This window comes from Poecilia formosa, unplaced genomic scaffold (assembly GCF_000485575.1).
Source record: "Poecilia formosa unplaced genomic scaffold, Poecilia_formosa-5.1.2 Scaffold327, whole genome shotgun sequence".
Classification (NCBI taxonomy): domain Eukaryota; kingdom Metazoa; phylum Chordata; class Actinopteri; order Cyprinodontiformes; family Poeciliidae; genus Poecilia; species Poecilia formosa.
In genome coordinates this window covers 260,101-275,071 of record NW_006800266.1, presented here as the reverse complement: position 1 = coordinate 275,071, position 14,971 = coordinate 260,101, and the positions used below count along the sequence as shown (strand labels likewise).

The 14,971-nt window shown below is 36.1% G+C and overlaps 1 protein-coding gene across 1 annotated transcript in view; it reads right to left on the bottom strand.

The window, feature by feature from the left end:
* LOC103152771 (copine-9-like) overlaps nt 1-14,971 on the bottom strand; it is a 96,148-nt gene that overhangs the window by 66,808 nt on the left and 14,369 nt on the right. Inside the window, exon 3 of the mRNA XM_016661367.1 lies at nt 4,747-4,793. Coding sequence (XP_016516853.1) covers nt 4,747-4,793 — 47 coding nt within the window. The remainder of the gene's footprint in view (nt 1-4,746; nt 4,794-14,971) is intronic.

Below are 14,971 nucleotides of genomic sequence, written 5' to 3'. Positions count from 1 at the left end.
GACTCACATAAATATCCCTTAAATAAATTCAACTAATATAACACACTAATGTACTTTATAACTGCCACTGGGTGAGTGGAAATTTGTTGTAATTGACTATTAGCTTTTGGTATACTATGCAGCTAACATCCAGTCTAACCAGAAATATACCTGGTGAAATTTCTCAAAACAAAGTAAAAAAATAAAATGGCTAATGTTAGTTCAGACACCATTTTGTTTCAGCAGGAAGTCTTATGGCAGTGCCGTCCACACGTTTTGTTATGCGTGTCAAAACTGTCAATTCAAAAGTATTCTCAGGTCATAATATTTCTAAGATTTTTTTATTTACAACAATAAACTAAACATACAGTAATTCTGATTATTTAAGAAATCAGTTTTTGCTTGTTTTATTTTGTAGAAAAGGGAAGTTTAAATCATTGGAGATTCACAACTTAAAGAGGTTTTCTAAAGAAAGACGTCCAGTTTGCAACCAGGAAACAACAAACGACAGCAAAAAGTGAAGATTGTCTGCCACATAGTGTAAAACAAACAGAATGCGACAGTATCAACAAAAGTTGAAACTTTTTCTACATCTACATATACGAGCTCAAAATATGATGTCCAAATTAGTTTGAGACCGACAAGCAATTGTCGCTTCACCGTACAACTTCTATAGCGGTCCTAGAATTGAACCCTGCGGGAACAAAGCACACGTGTTTTGACAATATGCTAAAATCACAGCGCCTTCTAGTGCCTTGGCATGACAACTACAGCAGATTCAAGGTGCCTTGGCTTTCTCATCTAAACTCTAAATGTGGAGCTTTTCCCCAATAAGCTTCCAAAAACACAGACAGCGTTCTGCTTTAAACAATGCCTTAGAAATTAGTTCTATGAGGTACCAGATTTTTCTAAGAATTTCAAACCAATTTCAGATTTTTTTTTTTTTTTCTTTTTACCATCTTCTTATAACCATTTGATTGTGGGAAGTCACGGTCAACTGTCCTTTGTAAATAAAATCCTGATCACAAGTCTTAACGCTGAGGAAAAAGTTATGGGTTGAGAGACGTTGCTATGGAGCCAGCCAAGAACAAAAACACAGCAGCTGAAGTGAAAGGATTCTGTTATGCAAGGACAGAACATCAGCAAGTAAAAGCAGCAGTGTGTGGGGTGGCATAGAGGTAAAGCAGGTCCCCCACACACAAGTAATTAGTCCTCAACACAGCTGTTTGTGGTTTGACTCCAAACCTTAAGACCCTCACTGCATCCCTCTGCCGAGAACTGAGACTTCTGAGAATACTTTTATTTTCCAGTGATTCTAATTCTCTTTTGCAAATTGTTGTGAATAAGAGCCATTAAATATATATATATATATATTTAAAGCAGTATTGTGGTGGGTTCCTGCAGATCAACTTTGTTTCCCAATACTTTTCCCAGAATAAATCTTTAAATCTCTAAAACAGCATTATTTTTTAAGGTAATGCTATAGCCATTAGAAAAAAAACAAAAAAACATTTGAAAGGTGAAGCCATCAGCTTTCCTTGTAAAGTATTAACTTATCAGCAGATTTTGTTTCCATTGGCCATCTAATTGGGCAGTTTGACATTTCAAAACTAAATCCGCTCAATAGAAACACAATAATTTCAAAAAACACATTTATCTATAAAAGGTTTTGCCACTAGGTTGAGGCTGTTTTTTTTTTCATCCGTATCAAAACTTGTTTGTTTCTCAAAACTGCATTGGTAACATTTCTATGGCATCACGAGTCGCGTTGTCAACAACAGGATGTTACTACTGGTGCAAAACTATGGAGAAAAAGACATCAGGAAGCAGACGCAGTCTGATGGTGAGGCATGTTTTCGCGTGAATCAACTTATTCACGTATGATTTTAAGTGCATTTCTAATTTAATGGAAACACTGCAATTGCAAAATTGTGGTTTTTTTGACATTAGCGGAATACTGCCAAAGATTTGTGCACATTTGTAATGTAAATGCAGCCACTGTTTGAAAACACAGTGGTCAATGGTGCTTTTTTAAAGATGCTGTTAAGTTCAACATCTTACTTACAGGGTCAAAGCAAACATCTTGCTTCAGGTTTGACTCAGGTTGACTAACATCATCCCCTACTCTAAGAATTTTTCCAATCCTTTGCACAAAACTTGACAAGGAAAAATTTGAGAAATGAGAGTGAGTGGGGGGGTGTGGGGCGAGGGGCTGTAAGCACATAAAGAACTGCTGACTACCAGAGAGGAAACTGGAAAGAAACAGCATCATAAAGCACCTGCCACAGAGCGCTGTGAGGGAGAGGGCTTTGCTCCAGCAGAACCCCCTGCAGCAAACAAACGGTGTGGTTGGAGACCAGAACGGTCCCGAGCTGAAACATGTCGAGTTCTTGGCTGTATCCACAAAAACGCCCGGAGCGATAAAACCCTAGGTGAAAGCAGTGGCAGGTTGTGTATGGAAATCTGGCATTAGTTTAGAATCGAAAGACAATACTATGTGTCAATTGTAGATCACCAATAAAACCCAGACTCCAAATAATTATGCAGAGATCAAATTATGTGATGACTGGGGAAAACAAGCCAATTCTATTCACAGAGCACCAAACGCCGCTGCTTTATGTGTCATGAGTTCTGATGTACCAGCAGCTGCAACAATAAAAAATGGCGAGGCACACTGGAACATTACACTCTAAACAAACTGCAGTGTTGCTGAAGGAAAGGTGAAGAAATAATGGTGACAAATATAAGACCCAAGTTTGTGAGTTGACAACCAATACAATATTCTTTTTTTTTTTTTTTCACCCATGAATTGTCTACTTCAGGTTTGACTCCCTTTATTGTACATCAATGATTGATGGTTATTGTTGTCAATGTCAGATGTCAGATTAATTGTTATACTGACAACCAATGCCAAACTGTGTACAGACTAGTAGAAAAAGATACCGTCCAAGTGATAAATAGCTAGTTGAAATTAAGTTGTATAAATACATATGTTTGCCATTATCTTGTGTCAAAAAATTTTAAAAGTTACAAAAATTCATAATAGGGTGTGAGACCAAGGGCCCGGTGGGGGACAGTACCGCTCATATCTAGCTCAATGCATCAACCATAAATCTGACTTAATTGGCCGATACTGATGTATAAAAAACTCTATTCTAATTAAGCAAACAAGGCTTAGTCTGGTGGGTGGACAAGTAAAGCTTGGTGGCCCGCCAGGCTCATGATACACTGGGGTAAGCTCTGTATTCATTTAGTAATGAATTAATATCAAAAACAAAAAATCACCAAAGTGGATTAGGTAGTTCATTTGTCCTTTACGTCACCACAACACAAGAAATATTCAATGCAAATAAACATGAGTAGTACAAACAAACTTCAGAAGGCTGTTTATGAGTGTAGAAGTTTCACATTGCTTTGAAAACCCTTTAATGAGAGATATTTGCTTTTGTCTTCTGTCCCATCTGTCGTATTGATGACCAGACAGTATAAGTAAGTATAAGATAATTTATTCTGCATCAAATGTTCATGGTTCTTTAAAGGTATTATCCTAAAAATATTACCCTTCACAGATCAGAGTTAAGTTGTTCAAAAGGTATAACTTTGAGTATTTGCTCTGATATTGAAAATTTAGCTTTAGGGAATTACCTGAAGCTAAAATCTTTTACATAAATTTTTGATGTTTCCTAATCCAGTACACTGCTTTAGAGTTATGTTTTCAATGGATCAATTTCATCCAGTTACCTGTTGAGGCAATGATACTTTGTGCAACACTTTCTGATTGTTCATGGTCACCCGTCTTCACTCTGGTTTCATCTTTACGGAAGATATGCAAATTTCCAGAATATTAAAAGAGTACATTCAAGTTGGAGATCTGATCAGATTTTGTAATTTTTGCAATAATGCAGAAAATTAGGCATACTTGTGATAAAGCATACAAGAAAGGTGCAAGGTTGTTTCCAGTATGGCTTACACATATTTAAATTCATAAAACAAAAAATTTTGCTCTCAGAAAAACCAACTTCTTTATTTATCCATCTACTTATTTATTTGAACAGAGTTCCATGCTCCATTGGATGCAGCCTTTGTCTCCACAAGCTTGGGCCTCTAATTGTACAGCATTTGCCAAAGTAGAGTATCATAGTGTGTACAGCTGGTGACAAGTTGTTTACTCCACTAATTGTGGCACAGTTTGTACCGGGTTTCTGATTAGGACCTTCGAAGTGGAATAGAAAGTCATGGGGAGTGGATCAGCAGTAAAAAAAAACAAAAAACAACAACCAAAAAAACCCTCAGTGCCTTCAATAACACAATGTGGTCAACTTTGGATTTCAGATGGCTAAGAAAAATCAAAACTTAGCCTAAACATAAAAATGCGTGACACATAAGAGCATGAAGAAACTCACAGAAGCCGAAATAAATCAATCGAACATGATCCTGATTAAAAAAAAAAGTCTGGCTTCAAATGGCTATGAGTTTATTTGTGAGGGCAATACAATTATCATCTTTCTTCTTCCCTTCAGTCATGACAGCAGTTAATTTGGTGTAGCACAATAAAATCAGCAGGTCCTTTTTATTTGGGATTTGTCAACCTTTTACCTCACCAGAATGGGCCAGGTATTACAGGAATTTGTTGCTTGTTTTGCCCAAAGTTGGAAAGCTGTCAGTTTAAGATGCAACTTCTGGACTAGTAACCCATCTCCCTTACATCATTTATACACAGAAAGCATTCTCTGATATTAGACATTAATGTTAGGTTTCTCAACTTACCTCCCTCCACTCTTTGGTTCCCACACCTTGCACATATAGCACAACCACTGGAAGAGAAGCAGAAAGAAGAGAGAGGTGAAAATGGGGATTAAAATAAAAACAGTTTCAGCTGTAGCAAAAAAGCCCATTTGGTTTCTGTATGTTGGCACCTGCAGCACCTGGCAGATATCAAAACATTGGCTCTCAATTCCAATTTCATTACGTTCGTTGTTGCTGGAGGTGAGTAAACAATTCTTTATTAAAAGCCAAACCAGCACCCTTTAAGGAAATTAGTTTTCTTACCTCCTACCTCCTCCTATTTGTGGTAAATATGAGAACATACTGGATCCTAAATTATTAAACTTCTGGCAAACCAGCAGAACAGAGCAGAATTAATAAGACTTCTTCACAGATATGCTGCTACCTAATAATTTGAATAACTTCAAAAATAAGAGGGAACCATTTGGACAAAATGAAAACATGATCAGGATGTAAACTAAATGAAAAAGGAAGAGCATTAGTACCTTCTCTTTCTTTCTTTTTTTTTGTTTGTTTTTGCTTTGCTTTGTCTTAAATAACAATGTTAAGCGCTAATGAATCTTTTATGTCTGAAAGTCGGTTTATTTCCCCTTCACCACATCTCTATGGAAATTGCATTTGTGGATTGAGAAGCATGGGTCAGTACTCAGGTTATTGTCACGAAAAAAATCTGTCAAAATTAAAAAGCTCATTCTGCTTTTGACTCTTGTTTGAGCTTCTGGTACAGCTGAATCAAATGCTATCGACTTTTACCAAGTCCTGCTAAGGCTCTTATGTGATTTAAGTTGAAATCCCTGATTGACAATAAAATAAAACAACTTTCAAAGGTTCTAAGATTTATAACAAAGAAGCAGTGGTGGGCTCACTTTCACTAACAGTGGTAACAATGGAGCTATTTTTTTTTTTTTGATTAGCGCATTTGCTAACTTGTGAAACGGTTAGCATACATAGCGCTCCCTAAATTCATTTTTTTTTCAGATACATTCTAAAGCGCTAATTTACTTTTCAGTTTTGTAGACTTTCAGTAGAAAATTCAAAACCGCACTTTTTTCCCTCAAGAACTTTATTTCAGACAAGAAACAGAGGGGAAAAAAAATCTAACACAGACAGTAGAGAACCAGATATGAACATTTACGGGCATTATAAGACACGTAAATTATCATTTCAGAACCTCATTGGTGCTTGAGGTTTGTACTGTTTCAGGGGCAGATTTAATTTGGGTTGAAATTAGCGCTTTAGCATTAACTTCCACTAAATACCATGTCATTGTAGCACTTTAGGATTAGTGCAACTAACTTTTCAATTTGCAGTACCCACCACTGCCAGGAAGCACTATTCTAGCAAAATATAATGAAAAGAAATTTGCTTACTTTTTTTTTTTTTTTGCTAAAGTTTATGCACGATGTAAAACATCTAAGTGAAGAGCTTAAACAAACAAAACAAAAAAAAAACATTCATTAAAAGCTTTAATGTGATGTGCATTCATCCTGGCCAAGTAATGTCATTTGTGTCTAGACACCATCAGCCACTTTGTGCCTGTTTGAAGTTTGGACATTAGCTCTAATGAACTTTTGATCGTCTAAATTAGAAAGTGATTAAAACCAAATTTTACTGTCCTAATGAGCAATTAAGAGAGGTGCAATAAGAAAGATAAGGGGGGCAGGCAGTGGATCTTTTTGGTCGGTGCTTTCACAAGAAAACAATCTTTTCTTTGTCACATTGGTGACAAAGTAACCATGCGGGAAGCTGCAGATTAAATTGGTTTTGTAAATCTGATTAGTACAGGCTAATCAGTTCGTGACTTGCATGTTCACATTTTAATTGAACAAAGGGGAAGATAAGTAAAAACAAATGGAAGGTGTAGCCTGTCAATTTCCTATCCTCTAAAATAAAACCACAAAATGTAAGAGCATGGTGCATCAAGAGTTTGGGGCGGTAGAGGCTGAAGGAAAACTCCGATTCATTTGAGTTAAGGTCTAGAGGACCTGACTGACTGCGCACTTTATGGGAAGTGACAGAAAAAGGAAGGAGCAGAGCTGCTCAGCTACATGGCAGCTAAGCGACAAGTCAATTCCCTGTCCCTCTAAACCCAGGAACACTGTATGCAGCATGAGTATACAAAAAGTAAATATGACTCATTCTGAATGGACCATAAATCATAAAAAGTTCTAATGTAGTTCCCCAACTTGATAGCATTCTGCATTCTGTAATAAAAAGCTTTACATATTTGTGTCAAATACATTTTGTTTTTATCCCTGACAAAATAATGTGGCTTAGCTGGAATAATTAGAACAACCAACCTTGTTTCACCAATTGAACAAAAAAGAAGAAAACATGAAGACATTTGGACAACCTGGGCCTGGACAGGCAGTCTGGCCCCCTTAGCTGAGAAACCTGTAGTTAGATGCTTTCTGTAGCCATATGCCTCTCTGAGTCAACAGTATCTTCAAGTCCAAATGTCAACTATGAGAAGATAAAACATTTGAAGACACATCATAGCATGTCAAAACCCCAAATTGTCATGAGGATACCGGAGTCACCTTCATACATTGAAGTGTATGAAGGTGTTTTTCTTGGGTGGCAGTTAACCAATGAGGTTCTTAACCAGTCCTTAGTGGAACTATTGTTATGTATTAACATTTTTATTATGTTACAGGGTCAATTCATTTCTTCCTCAGAATGCAAAGGTTTTCTCTTTGTCCACCTTCAATAAAAATAGAATAAGAGTTGCCAATAATTTTACAGGGATGTATTTGTTTGTAGGATGCGAATACATTTGAATTTTATTTATATTCTAATCAAGGCAGAGAGGAAGGGAGCAGTAGTGCAATAAAACCCAGGGCCTCAAGGTAAGACAGCAGGGCCTCCCATCAGATTTTCCTGTAGATTAACTCTACAGCTTCCATGCATAATAAATTTAGCTAAAGCTCAAATGCCATTTCACAGAAAGATAATTACTAAACAGATACACTGGAAACCAACTCATGCATCAATGCAGGTGCAGCTTTTTAAAATGAAATACATTTCTGAACAAGATTCTAAAATACAAATAAAAGAAGTCTAGCCAGGAATCATTGGATGAGAGGTGGGATACAGCCTCTTACAGGAAGAACAGCTATGCTAGTACACGCACATGCACACACACACACACACACTGAAGGGCAATTTAGAAGAACCATATAACCTACTATGCATTTTGGACTGTAGGTAGAGCAGCAATATGAGGTATGTGAGTGAATCCATGCAAACTGCACTCAGAAAAACTCCAGGTCAGAATCTGAAAACTCAGAACCTTCTTGCTCCAAGGCAACAGTGGCAGCAACTGTGTCATCACACAGCCCCAGGCAGAACGTCTTAATGTCATTCCAGTGTTGATGGCCAAGCTTGACAGCAGCAGTCTGCCATCTTTATTAGGCAGACTGTGTTGGACCTTTTGTCTCCAGAACTGCCTCAGTTCTTTGTACCTCAGTTCAGTGACTTTGAATCTCTGAGTGTCTTGTTCCATCAAGTCCCAATACAAAGTACTGTAATGGATTGAGCAGACATCAGTAGACCGCTACAGTGTGATCAGAAAAGATTTGACACCGACAACATTAATGGAGTGAGTGGAACTTAAATGTTCCTCACTTGATCCAAAGTGAGTCCAGAAAATATCCTTGGCACCATTACAACACCAGTAGCAGGATGGATCTCTGCTTTCATGCTTTTTAGACATGAATAAGTGGTTCAGGTGATCAGTCATTAAAAAAGAAAAAACATGCCATCATCCACCCGCCACTTCCTGTCATCTTCATCTTGATGCAAAAAAGTGTTTCCATTGCACCTTTTTGAAATAAATACATTTTAATACAGCCAAGGAAACCACCTCATCCTACCGCCAAAACTTTTTTATCAACAGTTAATTTTTTTCTAAATTGTTTAGTGTTTCTATTAAGTAAATTTATTTTCCAAATGTCAAATTGCATAATTATATGGTCTATGAAAAGAGGGATATTAAAACAGCTTGGCAAAAGTCTGAATACTCCAGAACTCGCCATAAGTCAGACAAAAGAAAAACAAAAGTTAGGCCTGGATAGACGGCTGGTAACAAACGGAAGCCTTTTGGAAATCCAAGTTAAGATGTGAAGCGGAGGCAGATTTCTTCTGAAGAGTGCACTTCTAAGGACGCTGGCTGTCAGGAATCTTTCTAAAACACACCCCTCACATAGCAATTAGGTAAGTGAGGGTGGTCACATCCCACCTAATCTAGTGATTAGCTGTCAGGGGAGAGATAAGGCAAAGTAGGCCAGAAACCTAATTCTTGAACCTTGGAGAAAAGGCCATGGCAACTCTGCCGTATCGAATCGAAGAAAATTTACTGCAGCAGACTGTTTTTTTTCCCCCACTGGAATTCCCACAATTGGTTTAAGTTGTGAAATTTTATAGTAATACAATATAGCTGACATTTTTAAGAAAGTAGTAACTCAACAACTTATTTAATTGCCTGAATGCTCAATAGTGAAATGTCAACCACATTTCTATTTTTTGCAATAAATGAGTCGTCGTTCACTTTTTTTTGTTTGATTTCCAATGTAATTTAAATTTATAAGGTTAACTCTTTACATTTTTACAAAGATAGAAAATGAAATTAAGAAGTAAATAATTTAAGTATAACAGGAAACTGGTTGAACAAAAACTGTGACTATGACTCTCATAAATATCAGAACTTACTTTTTACTGCATAAAAGTAGAAAAGAGAAAAAAAAAATCTTAAGCCATAATGCACCACTTTGTTTTCAGTCAGCTTTGTTCTAGATGGAAGAAACAAAACTGAAGACTGAAATGGTCCAGAAAAAAATCATCTGCTGTGGATTTTTGTTGTGGTACTTGAAAAATCCATTCCTCTGTCAAAACATTCATGCATGTGAGGTCAGGTTGTGGAGACAAGTCGAGGCGGGAAACCCAGACATCTTTCTCCCTAGCAACACTCTCCTAGCAACTACTCCTGAGGGGATTCCAAGGCACTTCTCGTATCAGCACAAGATTTAAAATATACAAAAACATACAAAAAGTCAGTGTAGTATATCTTACGGCAGGGATGCTCAAGTCCAGTCCTCGAGAGCTGCTATCCTGCAGCTTTCAGATGCTTCCCTGCTCCAACACACCTGAATCAAATGAATGGCTCATTAGCAGGTCTGTTCAGAGCTGATCCTGGTCTGTTGGAGTGAGGATGCATCTAAAAGTTACAGGATGGAGGATTGGACTTGATCACCCCTGTTATAGTGTATTATTATTATTGTTATTATTGTTTTATATTTTGAACACTGTTTGATCTTTCGTGTGATCTATGTTTTGACACCTGAAGTTATCCACTGTAAGATAATTAAGGTTATTTCTATTTTATTCTAATCTAATATTTAGCTAGAATTTAACTTGTAGTGCAATGAAATTAGAATTTTTAGTTCCATTTGTCCAGATTCAAATGTTTCATTTCATTTTGGCACACTTAAAACATTCCCAGTCAACCCAGTGTATTTGCATGAATACAAGAATAAAACAAACTGTTGAACAAGAAAAATGTGGATTGAACTAAAGACCAAATAATCAGGACAATCAGTGCGATGTAACCAAGTGTCTTCAATCAGATTTTCCAAAGCTGAACACCACATATCTAATGATTCTTCATTTTTTCCCTTAAATTCCTCTGAAAAAGATTTGACATCAATTACACCAATGTCAGTGTTTATGTTTTTCTTTCACTCTTCTACAAAGTAAAACATCTGACATTTGGAAATGTTGTGTAGCTGAACCTTCCAGTCCCAGGACTGTGTTGATATTTACAACTCTGATTTCTCATCACACAACTGACTGAGCCTTCAGCTTTTTTGTGCTAAACATTTAAGTGGATTTTCACAAGGTGTTGACTGTTTTTCAAGTTTGGCATTTAGCCATTATCTTTTTGAGTTTGTAGAGAAGTAAAGGATGTTCAGTGGTTTTATGCGATTTATCTGTTTAGACTTCTACCTTCAGGTCAGCGCTACAGAGCGCTATTTACAAAAATTAGCAGCCAGTGAAGTGGTTTCTACCCACAGGCTGTCTGATAGCCTGAGTGGTCAGCTAGTTTCCTGTAGATCAAAATAACCTGCCTTTCTTTATTCTTTACATAAAAATTTACTGTACACACACACATACATGTACATACTGCTCATTTTGCCCTTTTTAATTATTATTCTGATTCTAAGATGAAGGCATTCTTCATATGAAGAACTTTTACAGCTACAAAATAGGACATAAAAATAACCTCTATTGTCCCTTAGTGGGGAAATTCAAGTGTTATTGAAATGGCATACTCAGACTCAAAGAAATATGCAACTGAGCATATTTCAAGATAACTTTCTTTTTAGAATGACTGAAAATGTACAAAATGTGCATGTTATATCTGTCTATGTCTTGCATGAGTTTGTACATATATGTATTGAAAAGTTTGTTTGTTTGTTTACTATGAACAATATTTGTGTTTTTTGTGATAACAGTTCACCTGGGGAAAATAAGTGAGTTCTGAATAATGAAGAGAAAAAGTAAACTAAGGGATCTAGAGATAATGACATATAATCATGTTCAGAGAGCAGACTAAAAATATGTTATGTTATTTTTTATTTTTTTGTATTTTTGTACTTAAAACACACACAATATAGAGTGCTATTATTGGACTGGCATTCAAAGTGTTAATGTCAGTTAATTAATTATATAGATTTTAGCGTGTAAAAAAATTAAACACAATTAAACAATTTTTTTAACATACAAATAACACTTTGCACCAATCTCATGGTTAAATACAACAACTTAAAACAGTTAATATTTTGTTGTTGAGTTTATGTGTCTATTTATTCAATAATTTAGCAGCAAAAATGCTTTTGAACCAGGAATGTTGTCTATTTTGTCAATATGTGACAAATACATAAACATGATTAAAACATGATTAATTGCAAATAATTAATTACCTTGATTCAATAATTTTTACTCGAGTTTCACCACTAGTTATTATACACAAACATATTTTAAATCAAAATGCATTGTGCACCTACATACATAAAAAATGATGATGGAAAACAGGAAAAAGTGAGTGAGGTCATCATGATTCATGCATGAATTGATTGCTAATTTATAAAATGTCCTCATGCAGTCTTTAATAATTTATTTTTTGGATTACTTTTTTTCAGGCTACATTTACAACATGCATATAGATGATTATCCTGATTATAATGTAGGGGGATTCTAAAGCTTGAGGTCTATCTGCTATTACTGTCATAACTGCAGGACTGGTAATCTGTTTTTTTAAGTTGTCATGGTTATTAAGTAGAGTGGGTGATGGATAGAGGTCTGTGAATCTGTGATTCAACTGGTGATGCTCACACGTTCCTCAGATCTCGTTAGGAGACCTCAAAGGTAATTAGAGACCAGTGACCTTTATCTGAAGGGTATGTCACGGGCCCTGCTTTTAATTCACCTCCGACATCACAGATTTATTCACTCATATTTGACCAGCTAGAAATAAAATCTGTTAACCAACAGATAGGGAAGAAGAAAAATTAAACAGTCCAGATTTTAATATTTTTGTCTCTCACCATCCTTTAAATTCACACTCCATAGTGCAACTTAAAAGTTGTTACATTTAGCTTTAATTTCAACCTTAATCTTAGTCATCTGGTATAAATTCACCATTAAGGCGTAACACCTTAAGCATTGACAGGTGAAGTGAACAATGATAATGGAAACTATTAGCAGATGAAATATTTTAGGTTGTGAGTTAACATTTTGTTCTCCAAACTGATGTGTTACTTGATGAGCTACTGGTTAGTGTTTGCAAATCAGCCAATCCAGGAGTGCCAAGAAAAATGACATTTATTTTCCTTGGTCCTGAAAATGAATTACATCCAGATTGGATGTAACTGTGAAGAGCAACAATAAGCAATACTGTAGCTGTTGGCTTTTGCAGTAGTTCTAAGTCGGTTCCACTGTGCACATTAATGCATAGTCATTAAGGTATAGTCAGGGTTTAAATCATTAAAATAGGAAGCTATAGTTGCTTTTAGAGGAGGTCTCTAGAACTTGCTGAAGATATTCACCATAATACTTAGCAAAACCTCAAATAATAAATAATCTAATGATAGTAAATCCACTACATTGGAACTTATTCACACAGGATTAGTTTTACATCCACAAGTAAGAGAATTTGTTTGTTTGTTTGTTTGTTTTTTTGTTATTTTTTACTCAGTTATGCCAACCTTGAACTTTTCTATGGAGAAACTGATATTCGATTAGCAAAACCGATGTTCAGTACAAAATTGTGTATTGGACTCAGGGGACTATTATTTATGCTGCCAACGTAAATCTGGTGAAGTCATCACGGACAATAAGAAAAAATTACCTTTATTTTTATAATAATCACATATTTTAATGACATTAAGTAAAGGTATTACAGGACTGTACAATACTAGCCCTAACTTAACCCAAGCCTGTCCAAAGCTAACAATAATGTGCCGGTCTACCATTAATCAAACCAGAAGCTAGCTTCAGAATGGATATAGACCCCTGCAACAAGGAAGTAGCCACTGTTGGGTACGTAACAGTCTTTAAAAAAAAAACCCCAAAAAAACAAAAAAAGAAACATGTTTTTGCTGTCAGGCGAATCTCAGAAAAAAATCTTAAAGCTCATTCCACATTTGTTGCACTTCTGAAAAACATAAACTCCTACATGCTTGTGACTCACAATCCTTTACTGACCAAGTACGAAATAACACATTGTATATAAGAAATATAAGTGACTAACAATCACAGAGACTACACTGAAATTACAGTATGAGTAAGAGACTCTCATACTGTATTTTATTTAATCATTGATTTTACTTTTAACAGATGCTGAACTGGTGGGTGTTGGATGGCCATCTCTCATATGGATTTTAATGGAGTGAAACACTTGTGTGTGTGTGGATGGAAACTTCCAGTATTCCCCCAGAAAATGATATTACATAAGATAAGTGGGATGTTTCATATGGAGGCCTGAAAGCGGTGTAGATGGTGGTGTACAGAAATAAAAGAGAGCGAGCAGAACATTATGTGTTGCTGTAGGGGGGCTACACAATGAGAACAGCTAAAAAACACTACGCATTATTAAAGCTTTCCTAGTTGTAATGATTCAGAGGAACGTGAGCAATTTTTCTGAGAATTTCTAAACAAAAAAACGCGTCACGTTGGAATGGGACTGGGAGACGGAAGCTGCTGTTGGAGAAGAAAAACTGTAAAACCGAAGAAAGAAAAACATATTATTTTCCCATTGTGCAAAAGAATGCATCACATCATCTATATTTTGGCTAATTAACAAAGCCATTTCTTTGAACCCGTAATCTCATCTACTTGCTTTTGGTATTCTTAGCCACCAATTTTTACCTGCTCAGAGAATTGCACACAAGCCGGTTGCATCTCTTTCCAAGGACAGTGGCGTGAGGTCACGCATGCCTGGAATATGCGAACATCCAATCAGAACAGCACTGAATCAGACTGAAACAATAGTCAATGTGTGCATTCAGATGCCTAACAGAGCATTGTGTGTAGAAGCAGATTTGTAATAAAACCAGGCATCCATCAATATTAAGAGACATGTCTTCTGAAACACTGATAGATGTTGTAAATTGGCAAACATTATGCCTGAATGCTTTTCCGCAGTGACATATACGACCCTAGTTACAGTGACAAATCTACTGTGTGTTGATTGATAGGATTATTTTACTTCTTTCCAAATCTATTCGCTGTGAAGGTTTTCAAAGCAAATGAAAAAAATATAAATTTCTTATATTGCAGTCTGTCCCAAGAAAATGTCAGTCATTATACCATCAATGAGAACAGTTTTCAGTCTGTGAAAAATTTGTTTAAGACTTACTTGATTCCTTCTTGGCTGTGAGCCTAGGAGGACTGGAGCTGTGTTTCCATTACAAATGTGTGAGAGTCTTTGTCTTTGTCAGTATTCTGGTAATGTCAGAAAATCAATTGTGCAATTGTAGTGTTTCCATTAAATAAGAAATTAAATTAAAATCGCATGTGAATAAGCCTGTTCACGTGATAAGTCATTAAAAATAAGGGCAGCGATAGATGTAAACATTTACATGAGATTTAATTCAGCGATAGTGCTAGCGCTCATCGTATATCAGCGTTAAAGGAGACGTAGGCGTCT